Here is a 22,225-nt window from a genome sequence, read left to right on the forward strand (position 1 = left end):
CACACCTCAGAGCACAAACGGGAACGGCGGAAGCTGCGTGCATTTGTCCTGCGCGCAAATGTCACTGCGGGATTGTTGGCACACCAAAGTTCTGCGAGCTTTTGATGGGTCACCTTCAAATCATAAGTGTTTGAGTTTGTGCGGCTAATGCCGAGCCCGCAGGAATGGAGCAGGGAGTGCGAGAAAACTCACGGGCACGGGACGGGAAAATTGAGTTCCTGTGGGGACGGAAACAAATTTGTCCCCGTGTCATTCTCTTGCTGGCACCGTACCCTGACTACGCAATTAAACAAGACGAGCACAAGGTTTACCTTTTCCAACTGAGCATTCTTTTTGGATTTGTACAAGAACTCTCCCACTGCCACGAAGACGGAAAGCACCAGGCCAGCAGCTAGAACAATGAAGATGCCGCCAATGTTCTGAACGCCAAGGGCGCTCGCCTCTTTGCTTTCCTCTTCCGGACAACCGTTGCCTCTCCACCACTTCTCCTTCATCATGTGTAGCTTGCCTTCTTCCTGAAGTTGAAGAATTGCAATGGTGATTTTGTCTCTGTACGGAGAACCTGCAATCAAGCAGAGGAAATGCACAGTGCATCATAAGGGAGTTAGACCTAGGGATGCATTTCACCCTCGTTTGTGTTCTCCAAAATGCAGGTGGGAATATATAATTGCATTAAGCCTCTGCAGTCATTTTTCAAAGGATGTGTAGACTTTGGCCTTGATTCTATAAAAGGCGCCTATGGTTCGATGCCTAGATCGACACTAGAGAATGACATGGGGACAAATTTGTTCCCGTCCACGCAGGAACTCAATTTTCTCACCCCGTCCCCGTGAGTTTTGTCGCTGTTCCTGTCCCTTTCCTGGAAACTCTGCCTTAACTACACAAGCCTTGAACACTTATGATATTAAAGTGTTTGAGGCTTGTGCAGATGAGGACAGAGCTTGCAAGAATGGGGCAGAGACAGGAAAAGAACTCACGGGGACGGGACGAGAAAACGAGTCCTCGCGGGGACAGGGAAAAATTTGTCCCCGTATCATTCTTCAATCGACACATCTAGCTGCCTGACTTAATTTTTTAATTGGCTTTATCGGCACTGATAATTGAAAGCACTATTCATAAACAATTTAAAATTTCTTTTAAAAAAATTATGACCCTTTTTATGAAGCTTCATTAGGATTTTTATTTTGTTTGTTGACTTCAAATCTTTTTATTGGAATTATAGGTAACAATACATAAGAACAAAACAATACTTATACATACATGTTTAACTGGCTGTGTCGGTATTAGCTTTGATGCTCATAGGAAGTCTATGAGCTTCAGAGCTTTTACCACTGCACTTTGCAGGAAAGGTAGAAGAGTGGAGATATGATAGAGATATTTAATTACCTACATGATTAAATGCACATGAGTTGTATCTCTTTCATTTGAAAGGAAGCTCTGGAATGAGAGGGCATAGGATGAAGTTAAGAGGTGATGGGCTCTGGAGTAATCTAAGGAAATACCTTTTCACAGAAAGGGTGGTAGATGTGTGGAACAGTCTCCCGGAAGAGGTGGTGGAGAAAGAGACTGTGTCTGAATTCAAAAGGGCCTGAGATAGGCACGTGGGATCTCTCAGGGAGAAAAAGAGATAATGGTTACTGCAGATGGGCAGACTGGATGGGCCATTTGGCCTTTATCTGCCATCATGTTTCTATGTTTACTATGGTTGCTGTTGAAACTCACTCCAGCCTATCCAAGCCATCTTGTCATTTGTAGGATAGAGAGCATAAAAGTCTGCCCAGCACTATCCTCAGTTCAAAATTACTGGAGTTTCCATCAAAGTCCTCATCAGCCCATCCTAAACTGAATTGCCATATGTATAGGACACAGACTGTGCAAGTCTGCCTGGTACTAGCCTTAGTTCTTCAGAGCCAGAGTCACCTCTAAGCTCCATTCGACACATCAAACACACACACAACCATTTAAGTTTTGGTTTTTATGTCATTCATTTTCTCATTAGAGATCCTGTGTGTTCATCCTACATTTTTTTTTTGCATTCCATCACTGTTTTCATCTCCACCATCTCTCTCGGGAGGACATTCCAGACATCCACCACCCTCTCCGTGAAAAAGAATAACCTGACATTACTTCTAAGTCTACCAGCCCTCAACCTCAAGTGCTTTTGAATATTGATCCCCAAATAGGCTGATAGACAGGTTGCTAAAAAAATAAAATTATTGTACTTATATGCTTAGGGCTCACCATAGAATAAATCCTGCCCTGCATAGAGTTCTAGAATTCAGGGGATCTAGGCTAGTGTAAGTCCTTAGGTGCAGATCCTGGAACGACATACTGTTCCATAAACAGTGCCCAACTTGGAGCACCATTGATTGAATTTAGGGTTCCCTTTAGAAAGCCATAGTAGCGATTGCCGATGTGGCAAATGCGACGAAACCCATAGAAATTGAATTGGCTTCATCGCATTTGCCACACGGAAATCACAGGGAGGGATTTAAGGGGCCCTAATTGGCCTAAGCACCTAAGGCCCTTCCTATAGGTGAGGTCTTAGGCACCCAGCCGATCAGAGCCTTTATGTATGAATTTGAATTAATCCCATTCTTTTTAGTTGTTTATACCACGGCTTTATAAAACATAAGAACATAAAAATAGCTTTAATAGATCAGACCAACGGTCCATCAAGCCCAGTAGCCCATTCTCACGGTGACCAATTCAGGTCCCTATTACCTGGCCAAAAACCAGAGAGTAGCAACATTCCATGCTACCAATCCAGGGCAAGCAGTGGCTTCCCTCATCTTTTTTTTTTCAATAACGGACTATGGACTTTTCCTCCAGGAACTTGTCCAAACCTTTCTTAAAACCAGCTAGGCTATCCGCTCATACCACAACCTCTGGCAACGTGTTCCAGAGCTTAACTATTCTCTGAGTGAAAAAAAATTCCTCCAATTGGTTTTTAAAGTATTTCCCGGTAACTTCATCGAGTGTCCCCTAGTCTTTGTCATTTTTGACGGAGTGAAAAATCAATCCACTTGTACCCATTCTACTCCACTCCGGATGTTGTAGACTTCAATCCTATCTCCCCTCAGCCGTCTCTTTTCCAAGCTGAAGGGCCCTAACCCTTTTAGTCTTTCCTCATACGAGAGGAGTTTCATCCCGTTTATTATCTTCTTTGAACCTTTTCTTGCACCGCTATGTCTTTCTTGAGATAAGAAGACCAGAATTGAGTGCAGTGCTCCAGGTGAGGTTGTACCATGGAGCGATACAGAGATATTATAACATTCTTAGACTTCTTAAACATCCCTTTTTTTTAATAATTCCTAGCATCTTGTTTGCTATTTTGGCTGCCACCGCACATTGGATGGAAGGTTTCATCGTGTTGTCTACAATGATACCCAGATCCGATAGAGTCTGTATAAACAGCTAGAAAGAACGTGATTAATTCAGTATAAGAAATTAATTACTAGTAAAATTGAAATTCATACATAAAGGCTGGCAAAGAAGCAGTGGGTTGGCTTTGAAACAGAGAAGATTTAGGGCAGACATTAAAATGTTAATAGCAGATATGGGCTTTTCAGCAAGAAAATGTTCAGATATGTGTTTTATAATCATTTAAAGTATCAGGAATGATATAGGTACAACGAACACAGCTTGGAAGAAGTAGGATGGGCTTTTCCAGCCCTATTATATGCAAGAGCACATTTCATTATTTCTCCTAATACCCTATAGCTCTTCCAATGCATGAATCTCTCATACCAGTCACAGAGCAGCAAGGATATCAGCTAGAATGCATCCTACCTCATATATTGTGTATATTATTAAAAGAAGTATTTTAGCTCATTTTTCTTCACAAAACATTCTTGATAAGTTAATTTAGAAAACTAAAACCAACGTGTCTGTGTGAAGCTCTGTGCAGCGACCTGAGACTTCAGATTGCGTGCCAACGTGATACACCCACGCTTGTGCATGCCATGAGCCCAGTCTCTGCCACCGCAAGGATGGCTCTGCTCCAGTCTGTGGTCCCTACTGAATTCCCACTGGAATTCCTGCTGCTTTTAGACAGTACTTGCTAATATTAGCTGAAGGGTGTTTGCAGTGATTGCAAAGCACTTTGTTTCTGGTTCCCCTGAGAAGACTGCCGGTTTCTGACATATACTGAAGGAAAGATATGACCTCATGCTACTTATGTCTTTGATGCAAAAAAAAAAAAAAACCTAACAACTTATTTTTTCCCCCCCCTAGAAAAAATGATGCCACATATTTATTTCCAAAGGTCATATTAGCAAAGTTATTAAAACTTTATAGCAAGCTTTGTTGCATGGTTAGATCGTTATAAGCATAAATCATTGTCACCAACGTTTGTGTATTATATTTCCATATTAAAGGCAACAGGGACTTTTTGCTAATTGTAGTGTCTCTGCAGTAATTGTTGGGAGGGGGGCATGGCCGGCCTATTCCCATACATTTAACTTAAGAGTCCTTTTACTTAAGTGTAATAAGGGGTGTTGTGATAGTTTGCCCATTATGTACCACACATCAAATTGCACATTTGTGCCTTTTTCAGAATTTTTCTCTGAGGGGGTGTGGCCTTCCCTCTGATGTCATGTTTATGTTTTGCATCAGAAGGAAGGCTTCCAGGTCAGCCACTGGCAACGTGAAAGAACTGCTGCCAGTGACCTAAAGAGAAATGCTATAAGAAGCAATGTTTCACAGGTTGGGGAGGAGAAGGGGAAGGGAAAGAGAGACTGCACAGGTTGGTGTTGGCCGTAAAGGAGAAGGGCACCACCAAGAAAAAACAAGCTCCGATCCACATAGGGAGGAGCGAAGACAAATCGGCCGAAGCCTTGGAGCCAATCGGCAAGGTGGAGGGGGGGAGCAGGATAGATTAGGGGTGAGAGGCGGGGAGGTCGCCCCTCTCAGAGGACACATCCTTGAACGGAATAGGTCCAACGAGCAGGGGAAGCTGGTACGGCACCCCACGTTGGGAGAGGATGGAGAGGCATATGCTGTGCACCTGATCAAGTGGTGGTTAATCTAATAAGTGTTATACATGGAGTGTTATGTCATCTTCAGATGTTCAGTTTCGATGTACAGTTGATCACATTTCATGATGTGTTATTCTGCTCAGTTGATGATAGTTGTGATGTAATAGTGCTGTTATGGCTGCGGCCAAATAAAATTCCACACTAGTTGAAAACGCTTGAGTATCGTCATTGTTTTCAGGACAGATCTCGGGGGGGTAGAGCAACAAGTGCTGAGTGCACGATTTGAGACTTGCTTGATGAACGGAGTTCTTGGGATGGAGTGTAGGGAGAGAAAAGAGAGGAGAGATACCGAGGAGCTGCAGACTGAATACATTTGTAAGTCATTAAAAGGAGCTTGAATTGTATGCTGAAATGGATGTTGAGCCAGTGAAGCAATTTGATGAGGGGGTAACATGAGCATAACGACCCTGGTGGGATATGAGATGTGCAGCAGAATTCTGCACAGATTGAAGGGGAGAGAGATGACTTAGTAGAAGGGCTGCGAGGAGCAAGTTGCAGTAGTCTAGGCGAGAGGTGACAAGAGCATGGATGAGGGTCTTGGGAGTGAGTTCAGAGAGGAAAAGCTGGATTTTAGTGACTTTGCAGAGAAAGAAACAACAAGATTTGGCTATTTATTGGATATGCATAGAGAAGGAAAGAGATGAGTCAAAGATGACTCCGAGGTTGCGAGCTGACGAGACAGGGAGGGTGAGAGCATTATCCCCCCCCCCCCAAATAAAGAACTGAGGAAGGGGGGGGGAGAAGGTTTTAGGAGGAAAAATTAATTTTAGATGGTCAAGAAATATTTTCTTAATCTACGTATGCCGAGGAAGGTTAGACATCTCTTTCATCATCGTCATGTTTCTATTTTAATTCATTCAATTATATTATCTCGCCTCGATTACTGCAACGTTATTTACCTCAGCATTACAAAAATCTGCCTTTATAGATTGCAATTGATTCAAAATACTGGTGCAAAATTGATTTTTGGGAAATGCAAATTTGATCATGTGACTCCGTTGCTCCAGAGTCTTCATTGGCTCCCAGTTTATTTTAGAGTTCAATTTAAATGTGCTTGTGTTGTTCTTAAAATCCTCTATGGTATCTTTACTCCTCCTATTCCTTTATCTTGGAATGTCTACAGATTCTCTTTTGCAAAGGCATTTAACAATTTAAGTTATCTCTTCCTTCCAGGAAAGGGACTAAAGGAGTCAAGATTTTTAGTCAATCTTTGATTTTTAAGTTTTTTCAACTTTGGAATGATCTTCTGCTTCTTTTAAGGAGTTCTGGTTCACTTCAATTTTTTCATAAATCCTTAGAAAACATTTTATTTGTTAAACACTTTGAAAATTAATTTTCTTGTAATTTTGTCATTATTCTTTATGGTTTTTTTCCTGTTAAATGAACTATTGTAAACCAACTTGAGCTTTCTTAGAATGATGACTCGGTATATAAAGCCAAGCATTAGATTAGATTAGGTAGCAACGTCAGACAGGCAGGCCGAGACTTGGACCTGGATTCCCATAAAAATTTCAAACTTGGAGAGGTAGATTTGTGAGTTGGCAGCATAGAGGTGATACTGGAAGCTGTGGGAGGAGATTAGAACACTAAGGGATGAAGTACAGATGGATAGAAGAGGTCCCAGGACAGAGCCCTGAGGTACATCAACCGATAGCGGAATGACTGCAGAGAAGGATCCGCCAGAGCTAAAAGTGCAATGGGAAAGGTAGGAAGAAAATCATAAGACAACAAATCCCTGAAATCTCAGTGTGGATAGTGTATCGATGAGTCCGCAGTGATCTACAGCATCAAATGCCACATATAAATCCATGAGGATGAGGATGGAGCAGAGGCCCTTACTAAAAGGCAGTTTCCATAGAATGAAGAGATTGAAGCGGATTGAGGATAGCTTGAGATAAAAGAAAGTCAAAATAAAGGCAGTGAACTGCACATTTAAGTAGCTTGGATAAGAAGGGAAGGAGGGAGATGGGGGGCAGGTAAGGTCCAATGAAGGTATTTTAAGGGGCGGTGTTAACTACACAGCATGTTTAAAGGCATCAGGCACGGTTGCAATGGAGAGTAAACAGTTGAGGATATGGCAGCTAGAGGGAATGATAGTAGGAGAGATAGTGATCAGTAATCGGGTAGGGATGAGATCAGAGGATCAGGGAGTCAGTTTGCAAGAGAAGATGTATGGTCTCCTCAGTAGTGCTGCCCGATTCAGGAAAAAACATTTCGATTCGATTCGATTTGATTCAGCCTATTGCATTGGTTTTTTGATTCGATTTGATTTTCCTAGCCAATTGGGTGTTTTTTTCAAATATCCTGGTGAGTTTATTTTATAGCCTCTTCACCCCCTTTGCCTTCTCCTAACCACACTGGCGCTGTGGTGTAAAGAAAATAAACAAACAAAAAAGACTTTTCCTCTCTCTGTTAAATCCTAGCTCAAGTTTGCGGTCTAACACCAGCTCTGGCAGGATACACGTTTCAAATCTGACATATTGCAATCACAAAATGGAAAATAAAATTAGTTTCTCTGCCTTTTGTTGTCTGGTCATTAGTCAAATCCTCCCCTTCCATTTCCCATCCCTCCCCCGGAGGTCTGGCATCTTTCCTTTTTTTCGTCTCCATCCACAGATCCACCTTTTCTTAACTACCCTTTCATCCAGCATCTCTCTCTCCTTCCTACCACCCCAGGGTCCACCATCTTTCCATTTCTTTTCCCAACCACCCTCCTGTCCAGTATCTCTATACCCCCTTTTACACCATCCCTTGTGTCCAACTTCTCTCCCTTTCTGTTCCTTCCCTCCCTAAATCCCATTGTCCATCATCCCTCTTCCTGTCCTCTATTTTCAGACCCATTATTTCTTCCCCCCAAAGTCCGACATATGCACATATCTTTGAACCCCCCACTTCGCTCCCTCCCTCCCTCTTTATACTTTTACACCATAGCCCCAGGTACGTTAGATAGATTGTGAGCACATCGGGACAGAGAGGGAAAATGCTTGAGTACCTGATTGTAAAAATCCGCTTAGATAACCTTGATAGGCGGTATATAAAATCCTAATAAACTTGAAACTAATAATAAACTTAAAAATAATTGGTACACGAAGAGTAGAAATCTGTTCAGTAACTTTTCCACAAACTTGGAATAATCTGCCATCCTTTATCAGAGCAGAAATGCAGTTAGATACGTTTAAGGATTCTCTTAAAAATTTCTTGTTTAATGAGGCATTTGAGAGCTAAAGTTAGCTCCAAATATATGGCTCCTCCCCAGATTTAATCAACTCCTCCACAGTGACAACTCACCCTTCCTTCTGTTTTTACCTTATTTGGTTCCTTTTCTTTTATATTTGTTCCTGTATGACTTATGTATTTTACCCCTGATTTTAATTGTAAATCGCTTAGAAACCTGTATAAGTGTTTAATCAAATTTTAAATAAAACTTGGATGTAATGTCCTTTTATGGATTAAGAACCGGTTGAAAGATAGAAAACAGAGAGTGGGTTTCAGAGGTCAATATTCTCAATAGAGAAGGGTAGCTAGTGGGGTTCCCGAGGGGTCTGTGGTGGGACCACTACTTTTTAACATACTTATCAATTGGGAATAACTAGTGAAATCATTAAATTTGCTGATGACACAAAGTTGTTAAATTGCAGGAGGATTGTGAAAAGTTGCAAGAAGATCTTGTGAGACTAGAAGACAGGGCGTCAAACTGGCAGATGACGTAATGCAATCAAGTGGAAAGTGATGCATGTGGGAAAGAGGAACCCGAACTATAGCTAAGTGATGCTGGGTTCTATGTTAGGAGTTAGAGAATGGCACGGGGGAAAAAATTTATTCCCATCACTGCCCCATCCACGCGACCACCGTCCCTGTCCCCGCCCCGTCCACGCGACTACTATACCTGCAGCATCCATACAAGCCTCAGTACTGCAATATTTAGCTTATTCCTTCATTATAAATCAAAGTTCTGACTGCTGAACTAGAGAAATAGATATTCAGCTTGCAGGGCTTTGTTTATAAATTTTTATCAATACAACTAATATACTACTTTATCCTAAAGAAAAAAAATAAAATATAAATTTTTTTTCTACCTTTGTTGTCTGGTTTCTGCTTTCCTCATCTTCTCATTCAATTCCTTCCATCCACTGTCTGTCTTCTCTCTGCATCTTCCATTTGCTCTGTTACTGTGCCTCTCCCTTCAGCCCCCCTCCCCCCCAATTGGTCTGGCACCCATCTTCTTCCCTCCACTCCCCCCATAGTCTGGCATCTCTGTCTTCTTCCCTTCCAGCATCTTCTCCCCACTCTCTGTTTCCATTTCCCTTCAGCATCTTCTCCCCACTCTCTGTTCCCATTTCCCTTCAGTGTCTTCTCCCACTCTGTCTTCCCCATTTCCCTTCAGCATCTTCTCCCTACTCTATCTTCCCCATTTCCCTTCAGCATCTTCTCCCCCCTTTCTCTTCAAGTTTCAAGTTTATTTATTCATTTGATGAATCGCCTATTAAAATTGCTAGGCGATGTACAAAATCCATATAGAAAATAATACAGAGAAACTATCAATTCACAATATAATTATGTTAAATACAAACAGGAAGGGGTAGGGAAGGATTAAAGTTTACAATCTTAGTTTTGGTAGAAAAAAGGTAGAGAACAAAAGGTAAGGGGCTAAAATCCAAAGCACTGTTCTGTGAAAGTTTTAGTGATTAAAAGCATCTATAAATAGGTAAGATTTTAAAAGTTTTTAAAAAGATACGATGTTGTTTTCAGATCGAATGTATTGAGGGAGGGCGTTCCACCCATGACTGTGAACATGTCAGATCTACGTGTACCAATAATTTTCAAAGAGGGTACTGACAGCATGTTTTGGCCGGATGATCGAAGAGAACGTTGAGAATTGTAAGGGATTAGAAATCGAGAGATAAAGAGTGGTTCGTTAGATGCTAGTGTTTTAAAAATAAGTAGTAGAATTTTAAAGGTAATCCTTCAGCGTCTTCTCCTTACTATCTGTTCCCCATTTCCTTTCAGCATCTGTTCCTCTACACCCCCCTTCAGCGTCTGTTCCTTTCCTCCACCACCCTTCCCTCTCGCCACCTCACCGCCATTGGAGCCTGCGAGCAGTTGCGTGTGTCTGTGGGTGGAAGCTTCTCCTCTGACGCGACCGGAAGTTGCGTCAGAGGAGAAGCTTCCGCCCACAGATGATCGCGACTGCACGCAGGCTCTGATGGCTTTGAAGAAGTTATCTTAAAACACGCCGCGGAGGTAAGGGGGAGGGAGGTAGATAGATAGATCCGGGTGGATAGGAAGGAGGGAGGGGGCTGCACGCGATCGATGATCATGCGTGGTCCCTCCTTTAACTGCGGGGACAAGGCCATTCACCGCCCCATAGGGCGGTGGATGGCCTTGTTTCTGTACCCACAATGAGCACTCCCCCCCCCTACTGTTTTGGCGGGTTAGCCATGGGTAACAGCCCCCGTGTCATTCTCTATTAGGAGTCACTGCCCAGGAAAAGGATCTAGGTGTCATTGTTGAAGATACGTTGAAACCCTCAGCTCAATGTGTGGTGGCTGCTAAGAAAGCAAATAGAATCTTAGGAATTATCAGGAAAGGAATGGAAAAAAAAGCAAAAGTGTTATAATGCCTTGTATCGCTCTATGGTACGGCCGCACCTCGAATCCTATGTGCAGTTCCATAATTGGTGAATGAATCATTCTCATTTCAAAAAGCAAGTATGATTAACAGTGGCAATTTGAGATACAAATCACAAAGAATCATCACAATGAAATCTCAGGGTAACAATCTCATCAGACAAAAAAAAAATAAAAAAATACTTTTTTTCCCTGGAACAACAGATTTAACATTAATGGCTTATGTTTCCCTGAGAGCCACATAATAGAAGATTTTTCAGTGTTCAAAATTAAAATATGATTCAACAGCCATTTGTTTAAAGCATTTAGCTTCTGATTAAAACCTGACATCACATTTGTAATGGTACTGATGATTGTCTGTCTTTTTTTTAACCAGGATATAAGGTCTGCTGCTCAGCAGACAATCTGAGAGAATGGACAATTTCTGAAGTGACTTATAAAACTAGAGGACTGGCAATTAGGTGTCAATGCAAAGAGCAGAGATCCAAAGTACTGTAGTGGTACATGATAAGGAAGAAATATTGATAAGCATAAGAACATAAGAATAGCCTTACTGGGTCAGACCAATGGTCCATCAAGCCCAGTAGCCCATTCTCACGGTGGCCAATCCAGGTTAGTAGTACCTGGCCAAAACCCAAGGAGTAGCAACATTCAAGAATGCAAAGAGTAACAAAAGATTCTAGAACCCCAAAGAGTAGCAACATTCCATACAGAATCTCAAAGAACAGCAACATTCCGGAATCCCAGAGAGTAACAAGATTCTAGAATCCCAAAGAGTAGCAACATTCCATACAGAATCTCAAAGAACAGCAACATTCCGGAATCCCAGAGAGTAACAAGATTCTAGAATCCCAAAGAGTAGCAACATTCCATACAGAATCTCAAAGAACAGCAACATTCCGGAATCCCAGAGAGTAACAAGATTCTAGAATCCCAAAGAGTAGCAACATTCCATACAGAATCTCAAAGAACAGCAACATTCCGGAATCCCAGAGAGTAACAAGATTCTAGAATCTCAAAGAGTAGCAACATTCCATGCTCCCAATCCAGGGCATGCAATGGCTTCCCCCATGTCTTTCTCAATAACAGACTATGGACTTTTCCTCCAGGAACTAGTCCAAACCTTTTTTAAAACCAGCTATGCTATCCATTCTTACCACAACCTCTGGCAATGCGTTCTAGAGTTGAACTATTCTCTGAGTGAAAAAATATTTCCTCCTATTGGTTTTAGAAGTACAGTGGAACCTCAGTTTGTGAGTAATGCAGTTTGTGAGTGTTTTGCAAGATGAGCAAAACACTCGGCAAACTTTTGTCTCACAAACCGAGCACCGCCTCGATAAATGAGCAATGTGCAGGTGGGACTGCACCCGGCTGCGTGTGCTCTCGTAGGCTCTCCAACATGCGAAAGGCACCCGGCGTGGAAGGTTGACCGGCGGACGGAAGAGGAATCCCCCTGAAGTGGCGATGTGTGGGCTCAGGGGTTCTCCAGCGGCTGGCGGACGGAGGAGGTGTTCCTTGAGACGGTGATGCAGCAGCCGGCACCCAACAGGTACGCACCCCTGGCCCACCCCTCGCCACTTCCTCGGCACCTTTTGGGTTATGGAACGAATTGTCAGCATTGCCATTTTGGCCTATGGGGAAAGTTGCTTCGATATACGAGTACTTTGGATTACGAACATACTTCTGGATCGAATTATGCGCGTAAACCAAGGTACCACTGTATTTCCCTGTAACTTCATCGAGTCTATGATGATAGGATATGATCCTCAAGGTTGCTAAATACTGAAAATGCAGTGGATAAAGTCATAGGGATTCTGGACTGCATAATTAGAGGGATAATCAGCCCAAAACATAAAGTGATATTAATGTCTCTGCATGGGCCATTGATGGGGCATCATTTAGAACACTGTTCAGTTTTGGATTGGATTTGATATACCGCTTGTACACGAGTTTACGATTCTAATACATTAGAAATGAGGGTTGCATTTTCAATCATTAGAAAATGTCTCCTCTCTGTCCCAGTGGGCTCACAATTGAATTATTAAAAAAAAATTTTTTTTTTAAATTTTCTTAACAATACATAAAATACAATAACAATTGCCGTGTGTGTTTACAGAATTCTTATTACATGTTTACTATTTGAAAACCTTATTTGTCCATTTATGTTCTCGAACACTGGCAACCACCATGTTTGTTCTATATGTTATGTTCCACTTGTTTAAAAATTTCAATAAAAATATTTGAAATAAAAAAACCCAATAACACACACTTCCAATATGTACAACACAATAATAATAATTGTTATACACACATTATTATAACTTAATGAGAACTATTAAAAAATAACAACTTAAAATAAAACAAAAATTAAACATAGAATACAATAAAATACTCCTAAGCTGCTTATATCCAATTCAGATGGGAGGGAGTTAGGGAAGATTCTCCTTAAAATTTTTTCAAAAACCATCCGGAGGGGGGGGGGAGGCATTTCTTAGTAAAATTAGCAATATTATTCTGTTTAATGGCTATTATTTCCTCATATTTTCTAATGATACTCAAATGATTCCACCATTCAGGAAAGTTGAGTTTAGAATTATCTTTCCAATTGATGGCGATATGGTGGATAAGCTAATGCAATCGTTGTGTCAAATATTTTGGTATGCGTTTGTGGGATCAAGATATCAGGATTTGAGGAGCATAGGATTTGTACGAGATGGGAGGATTATTTTCTAAATGTGTTATAGAAAGTATTCTGGACCAAATATCTGTCCAGAATACATGTACCTTGGAACATTTATAAAGAGCGTGTTTAAGAGTACCGGCCTGCGTATGGCGAGACCAACATAGACCTGAAGAAACTGAATGTTTAAACTTAGCGATTTTATTAGGGGTCCAATAGGCCCTATGCAGAATAAAAAAGGTTGATTGACAAATTGAGGCTGACTTGGTGGTATATGCTGATAAAGACCAGAAAGAGTTCCAGGTAGTTTCATCTGGAATTAAGCTCAGTTCTTCCCCCACAAAGTTCATCAATTCATGCATAGTTTTATATAATTTAGAAGCTCTTTTTTTCTCTATTAAGAGAGACTGTGTGAACTTAATAAAATTTTGTGAGTTTGGAGAAATATCCCTATGCATCGATCTTAGGAAGATTCTAAAATCAATTGCAATTTTGAATTGAATTGCAATTTTGGAATTCAAATTCAGGGAGGTCCAGGATACATTTCAGGTTATTTAATGACATAATTTCACCCTGAAAGGTTCCTTGAGATAGAGCCCATATAGTCTTTGATAGACAGGTCTCCTCAATTCCAGAGATAATTTGAGATTCAATGGCGCTGTTATCCCTTCAAGGAATGTGGTCCCATTCTATATTGCTCTCGTTCATGGTCTTATAAAATGTAAATATGATTGAAGCTGAAGATTTTAGGATTCTTAAAGAGTTTGAATAAGGATATTTATCCATAAAAGGAAGTCAATGTATAGGCATAGGAGAAATTAGTAATTTCTCGAGTACCATCTTGGAGTATTCCAATCATCCAGGTTTTGAAACCAGCACAGACTTTGGGTGAGCCTAAAAGCTAAGTGGTATATTTTGAAATCTGGTAAGTTTAAGCCACCTTTTACTTTTACAATTTAATTATAGCATCTAAGTAAGAAGTATTTAATAATAGTAATAACTTTATTTTTCTATACCGCGATACCATAAATAGTTCAATGCGGTTTACAGAAAAAGAGACTTTATACAGACAGCGATATTACAAAAGCTTCCAAAATTACATCAACCAAAATTAGCTTAATGTATTTAAAGATACTTAGAAACATAGAAAGATGACGGCAGAAAAGGGCTACAGCCCATCAAGTCTGCCCACTCTACTGACCCACCCCACCCTGAGTACTAATGACCTAGTTCCTTAACTCGACCCTCGTAGGGATCCCACATGGATGTCCCATTTATTCTTAAAGTCAAGCACGCTGGTGGCCTTGATCACCTGCTCTGGAAGCTTGTTCCAGTGATCTACAACCCTTTCTGTGAAGAAATACTTCCTTACGTCACTATCGAATTTCCCTCCTCTGAGTTTGAGCGGATGCCCCCTTGTGACCGAGGGTCCTTTGAGAAAGAAGATGTCTTCTTCCACCTCGACACGTCCCGTGATGTATTTAAATGTCTCAATCATGTCCCCCCTCTCCCTGCGTTCCTCCAGAGTGTAGAGCTGCAATTTGTTTAGTCTTTCTTCGTACGAAAGACCCTTGAGCCCCGAGATCATCCTAGTGGCCATCCGCCAGTGAAGAGTTTCATCGCGTGGGGTGTTTGGGGGGTGCCAGCAGAAGCGACTGGGCATCCCTCCTGCCAACGAAGATAACGCCGGTTCAGGGGGGTGGTGGCAGGAAAGAGTGGGCATCTCTCCTGCTGAGGAGGGCTCGAGCGATCGCGGCAGGAGAGATTGGGCATCTCTCCTGCCATGATCGTTACGGTTGTGGAGGGATGGGTTGCCTGGGCCGCTGAGTTGATCACGGCAGCCGCGATCAGCTCAGTGGCCCGATTCGGAACTTATACCTGTTTTGACTTAGTCTAAGTCAAAATGTATGAATTCCATCTGGCAACCTGTCAAACTTTTTTTGTTATGGCTGCCGGATGACTAAGTCTAGGTTGGCCCACATCCCGCCCTACCCAGTCCTCCAAAAACGCCCCTTTTCACTCTAGGAGTACAGAGGCAGCGTAAAGGCCTAGGTTGGTTTTAGATACGTCTAAAACCAGATTTGATTATCGGCACTTGGACGACCTGTCTTTTTGATCGTCCAAGTACCGACTTAGGCCAGTTTTTGGACTTTTAAAAAAATTATTATTATGAGCCCCTCAGTGTATAAGTGCAATGCTTAATTCAAGCAAAGCCGAAATAGTCAAGCATGCACGCCTTAATCACAGGCCAAAAGAACTCCACAGTATTTTAAACACACTGTCAAAAAGCAGAGATATAAACTCTCTAGGGCAGCGATGGCGAATCTACGGCACACGTGCCAACTGTGGCACACGAAGGCCTTGCAGCTGGCACGCGCAGGGCCGCCATCAGGGCAGTATTACCAGGGGAGAGAGCTGAACGGGGACGATGGGGGACCCGCGGGGTTAAATATAACTCAAGCCGCGAGGCTCGTCTTCTACTCCGACTGCCCTGCCGCTCACACAGCCGATCGGAAATCTTCCCCGACGTCAGCGCTGACGTCGGAGGGAGGGCTTAAGCCAGGGGTGTCCAATGTCGATCCTTGAGGGCCGCAATCCAGTCGGGTTTTCAGGATTTCCTCAATGAATATGCATTGAAAGCAGTGCATGCAAATAGATCTCATGCATATTCATTGGGGAAATCCAGAAAACCCGACTGGACTGCGGCCCTCGAGGACCGACATTGGACACCCCTGGCTTAAGCAAAGCCCGCCCTCCGACGTCAGCGCTGAGTCGGGGAAGATTTCCGATCGGCTATGTGTGCGCGGCGGGACAGGCAGGAAATAGAAGACAAGCCTACGTGGCTCGAGCTACATTTTGCTGAGAAAGTTGCTAAGATGGGCTGGGAGACAAACGGGGAACACAAAAGGGGGAGGGAGTGCGTTTTGGACACAAGGCATGAACTTGGGAAAAAGGAAGGGAGGGAAAGAGATGCTGAGGTGGGGGAGGGAATGGGTTTTTGGACACAGAAGGCATGAACTTGGGAGAGAGGAAGGGAGGGAAAGAGATGCTGAGGTGGGGGATGGAATGGGTTTTTGGACACAGAAAGCATGGACTTGGGATAGAGGAAGGGAGGGAAAGAGATGCTGAGGTGGGGGAGGGAATGGGTTTTTGGACACAGAAGGCATGGACTTGGGAGAGAGGAAGGGAGGGAAAAAGATGCTGAGGTGGGGGAGGGAATGGGTTTTTGGACACAGAAGGCATGGACTTGGGAGAGAGGAAGGGAGGGAAATAGATGCTGAGGTGGGGGAGGGAATGGGTTTTTGGACACAAGGCATGGACTTGGGAGAGAGGAAGGGAGGGAAATAGATGCTGAGGTGGGGGAGGGAATGTGTTTTTGGACACAGAAGGCATGGACTTGGGAGAGAGGAAGGGAGGGAAAGAGATGTTGAGGTGGGGGAGGGAATGTGTTTTTGGACACAGCAGGCAAGGACTTGGGAGAGAGGAAGGGAGAGAAAGAGATGGTTGTGTACACGGGGAATAGAAGAAAGGAGAATTTTTGGTCATAGGGAGGGAGTGAGGTACAGACAGTGGCATACCAAGGTGGGGGTGGGGGCGGTCTGCCCCGGTTTTACGCCCCAAGGGGGTGCACAGCTGGCCACCCTCCAGTGTTCTCCCTAGGCTGGCAAACTGCGTCTCTTTAGCCACTTGAGTGCCACCGCCGCCATTGGGAACAGGCCGGTGCCAAGTTCTCCCTGCTTTTCCCTGTGGGGCCGACCAACTCTCGCCACCCGCGTCAATTCTGATGTCGGAGAGGACATTCTGGGCCAGCCAATCGCTGCCTGGCTGGCCCAGAACGTCCTCTCCGATGTTAGAATTGACGTCGAGTGGCGAGAGTTGGTCGGCCCCGTGGGGAAGAGAAGCAGGGCGAACTCGGCGCCGGCCTGTTCCCGATAGCGGCAGTGGCAGCCTATTCCCCAGTGGCGGTGGCGGCATTTTCCCAATGGTGGTGGCATAGGGGAGGGCAAGGAGAAAGAAAGAAAGGGGGGGACAGGGAGCCAAAAAAAAAAAAAAAAAGAAAGAGGGCTGGGTGAAACAAAGAAAAATGGGGCACGGAGAGAGAGAGAAAGACAGACATACAGAATGAAAGGGGATATGGAGAGAGAGAAAAAGAAAGAAGGGGGCAGGGTGAAACAAAGAAAAATTTGGGGAGGGAATGAGGTCTGGAGGAGAGAAAGCATACAGGAGGCTGAAAAAAGGGAAGAAATATTGGATGCACAGTCAGAAGAATAAAGTGCAACCAGAGACTGATGAAATTACCAAAGGTAGGAAAATGATTTTATTTTCAATTTAGTGATCAAAATGTGTCCGTTTTGAAAATTTATATATGATGTCTATATTTTGCACTATGGCCCCCTTTTACTAAACCGCAATAGCGTTTTTTAGCGCAGGGAGCCTATGAGCTTCAAGAGCAGCGTGGGGCATTCAGCGCAGGTCCCTGCGCTAAAAACCGCTATCGCGGTTTAATAAAAAGGGAGGGGGAATATTTGTCTATTTTTGTATAGTTGTTACTGAGGTGACATTGCATAAAGTCATCTGCCTTGACCTCTTTGAAAACCCGCGGAATATAAATGATAATTAACATTTTCTCTGCGTACAGCGTGCTTTGTGTTTTTAAAATTTTATTGTTGGTAGATCATTTTGACTTGGCCACAAAGGTAAGGGGGAGGGAGGGGAGCTGCTGAAAGAGTCTACCTTGACGTGGTTGCAGGCTTACAAATCTTTTGGTCAAAGATTGCGTCGACAGAGAAAAGTATGTGTGTATTCGGCCCATGAATGAAATCATTAAAACATTATAAATTGCCAATAAATTGAAATGAAAACCAAAGGATTGTGAATCAAATTGATTCTCTGACAATACAAAGATTCCAACCTTTAAAAATGATGTTACATAGTTCAGGCAACTTTATAAAGAGTTTTTAGATACTAAAATCTTGTTATTAAGGTTTAATTGACGTGCTGGCACTTTGAGGAAATTCTTTGGTTTTGTGCGGCAGTTTGGGCACTCGGGCTCAAAAAGGTTAGCCATCACTGCTCTAGGGAGTGATAATGCTGGTGTGGCTGTTTTTGTGATTTAAAAGGCTCAGCGGGAAAACTTGTCCAATTTGAAATTTCATTTGGCCCTGCCATTTTTCTATTCGCCAGACTGGAGCAGCTGAGGATTCCCTTGGGCGTGGGAGTGTACTCTGCCCCTCCTCACCGCTCCAGACGCTGAGCCGGTTACAAGGGCTCAGCGCCTAACAGCGCGCTGCCATTCGGTGTGCCGTCTACGATGCAAGTCAAAGGCGCGCACCTTAGCGAGCAAGCTGCTGAGAAGCGACGCTCAGAACACTCTCACGCTTGACCACAATAGCTACTGTCTTTGGACGCTATTAACTACTGCAACTTTCAATTTACCGCTTCTAGCCGAGAGAGCCCTCTCCACTCGCCTCTTAATCCTACCCACACTACTTACTCTTATCCAAGACACTCTTATCCATTCCAAACTAATCTTGAAGGCAACAAAAATCCACCTCCTTACCTACACAACCCTCTATCTAATCTGCTACTGACTCTGCTCGTATAAGACCTCAGCCTTCGAAACACAGCCTCCTCCTCTAACCCTTCAACAGATACCTACAACGTACCAGTGACCAACGCCCTCCCCTCACCCACTCCATCTGCTCAGGGCCAAGACCTTTTCCAATTCAAACGCTCCACAAGCCCCACGATTCATCAAAATCCACCTCAAAAAGATAACGCCAAGCTCTATGGAGGCGTTAGCGTATAGTGCGCCGGGCAAGGTAGCGTGTGCTAAAACCGCTAGCGCACCTTAGTAAAAGGACCCCCTAAAGAGTAGCAACATTCTATGCTACTGATCCAGGGCAAGCAGAGGCTTCCCCCCCATGTTTTAATAATAGACTATGGACTTTTCCTCCAGGAATTTGTCCAACCTTTCTTAAAACCAGCTACGCTATCCGCTTTTACCACAACCTCTAGCAATGCGTTCCAGAGCTTAATTATTCTCTGAGTCTTCTCGGAGGTTTTAGTGTGCTTATCGCGGGCAGAAGTGCCGCACGCACTAGGCACTAATGCCAGCATTGAGCTGGCATTAGTTCTAGCCACGTAGCACGGGTTTAGCGGGCGCTAAAATTCTGCACGCGATAAAAAAACACTATCACAGCTTAGTAGAAGGAGCCCATTGTTATGAAAGCACTGAACAGGTTACAAAATATTTCAATAAATCTATCTGGCTATTTGTACTATCACAAAACACAAGTTTGCAAGCCTCAGCAGCTATTGATAAATTAGCCCCAAAATATTATCCATTTCTGAAAGCTTTAACAGTTGTTGGTTTTTTTTTTTTAGGTCAGCCCAGCTTTAAAGGAGTAGGCAATTTAATTTAGGTGGCCTATATATTGCCGGACTTATTATGGTAGCTGAATGCTTTACATGCAAGGATTATACTGTTTTATTTCTTTAAAACTCATTAATGTTCACGAGCTGCTTACTGAGGTAAAACAGTATTGTACTGTGCTTATTAATGACTTTGATTATATATATATTTTCAAGAGGTCACATTCACAGCAAAAGTAAGAAGGAACAGAGGATAAATTATTGTTCAAAACCTTTTTGTGGTCCTTCAGTAAATTCTCTTTAATTTAAGGGAGACGAGTTAGAATATGTTTTTTGGGTGTTTTTTTTCATTTGATGGAATTAGATGGATATTGAACTTACTACAAACTGCATTTTAATTGTGTTCAATTGTTTTCTATACTCGGACTAAAATTGTAAAAAGAGACTCGAGGCATCTGAAAAAAAAAAAAAAAGCTGTTTAGATTAATGGTTAAAAATGTACAGAATGGTAAGAAAGACATGTGCCCACGTGAACTGAATATGTAATGAATGCAGTGGTGCTCAAACCAGTCCTTCGGTGCCCTCTAGCCAGTCAGATTTTTATGCTATCCCTAATTATTATGCATGACATTTATTTGCATGTATTCTCTAATGAATGAAGACATACCACATGCATACTCTTTAGGGATACGCTTAAAACCTAATGGTCTATGGAAGCACTCAATGATTGGTTTGAGCACCACTGGACGGAAGGGAAGATGTGAAATATCAGTGAGGCTTTTTCTGTACTGCTAGTGATGTAAAGGTTTATCAGATAGCTCCGTGCAGGTGCTGTCAATTATGGCTTTGCTCTGTGGCTTACTCAGACCTGCATTTCTAGGGTTTTTTTTTTCCAGCAGATAGCTAAAATGCTTGTTCTTGCATGCGGAGCTGGATTAAGGCATAGGCAAACTAGGCACGTGCCTTGGGCCCAAAAATTTAGGGGAGGAGGGGGCGGTCTGACAGATGTACTGAGGATTCAGGAGGCTAGGATTGCCAACTGTCTGGGCTTTTTTAGGATTCCAAATTCCAAGATTCCTGACCTGTGATTCATATTTCCCAAAAGATAGATTGAAGTCAGGTATTTGTCCACTTAACATAAAAACATAAGAATTGCCAAAGGTCCATCAAGCCCAGTATCCTGGTTCCAAGCACCTGGCAGGAACCCAAAGAATAGCAACATTCCAGAGCTGAAATTGTGATGTCATAATGCCTCATTCCACCAGTGCCTAAGAGCCAACCTCAGCAGTGATGTCACAAGGGTTTGATTGTCCTATACTTGGCTCACACATAACATAATAGTTGCCATACAGTGACAGATCGAAGTTCCATCAAGCCCTGTTTCCAACAGTGGCCAACCCAGGTCCCAAATACCTAGCTACATAGGCGTTGGAACAGGGGGAGGCCACAGGAGCCAAGGCCTCCCCCAAAATTGGCAATCGGAAGTATGGCTCTCCCAACTCCCCCACCTACCACCTCCCCGCCGCTGTAATTTAAAATCTTCGGGCAGTCGGTGGCATAATGAAGCAAGCCTACCCCAAAAGTGTTCTTTATTATTACAAAATCTTTTTTTATTGGCAAAGAGAATAACAACGCACAACCACTGAATACAGATAAGGATTGTAACTATTCCAATAACTGACAAAAGAGGGACAACTCCCCCCCCTAAGAGGACTGGACTCTGATGTCCTCTCAGGGAACAAAGAGACCCAAATACCCCCCAACAAAACAGTTTCCCCCTCCCCCCAAACCACCCTCCCCCCTACCCCAACAAAAAGGAATCCCAGGTCAGACAGATGGAGCAGAATACAATTGCAATCCGTTCACAATACGACTATGACTCCTTGGCGGCAAACTGTCCAAGTAAGGAGCCCAAGTATGAATAAAGTCTCTGCTCTTACGACGAGAGGAACAAGCCAGCCTGGCCTCCCAGCACATCAGCTCATGAAGTTTGTTCCGCCAATACCAAAAGGAGGGAGGAACATCGGCCATCCAATGGTTCAAAATACACTTCTTCCCCAAAATATAACATTTGCTCAAAAACAATTTTTCAGCAGAAGAAAAAAACAGAGAATGCAGGGAAGTGAGCAAACAGCATAGGAAAAACAGAAAGAGGGACAGGAACCTGAAGAAGACCCTGAAGAAAAGAGGCCAGAGCCCCCCAAAAACCCTGAATACTCTCACAACTCCAAAAGCCATGAAAGTAAGAATTCACTTTGGTGAGACAGGTGAGACAATACTGGGTATCCACACAGCCCATATAGAAGGCCCGGCTCTGGGAGGCATAGGCCCGCAACAGGGTTCTGAAATGGCACTCACGCAGCTCCGCATTATAGACTAAAGCCGGAACCCGGCGGAGAGCGTGGAGCAACCAGTCCGCCCCAAGCTCCCTCCCCAAGTCCCTCCACCAAGCCTCCAAGACAGAGGAAAAGTCGTGAGGAGGCCCCAAGGCTGCAAGTCATTGG

The 22,225-nt window shown here is 43.3% G+C and overlaps 1 protein-coding gene across 1 annotated transcript in view; it reads right to left on the reverse strand.

Annotated features, from left to right (window-relative positions):
- Positions 1-22,225, reverse strand: part of GRIK2 (glutamate ionotropic receptor kainate type subunit 2) — a 1,206,237-nt gene that overhangs the window by 45,364 nt on the left and 1,138,648 nt on the right. The window contains exon 15 of the mRNA XM_033936333.1: positions 312-562. Coding sequence (XP_033792224.1) covers positions 312-562 — 251 coding nt within the window. The remainder of the gene's footprint in view (positions 1-311; positions 563-22,225) is intronic.

Source organism: Geotrypetes seraphini, chromosome 3, assembly GCF_902459505.1.
Source record: "Geotrypetes seraphini chromosome 3, aGeoSer1.1, whole genome shotgun sequence".
In the NCBI taxonomy this organism is placed as follows: domain Eukaryota; kingdom Metazoa; phylum Chordata; class Amphibia; order Gymnophiona; family Dermophiidae; genus Geotrypetes; species Geotrypetes seraphini.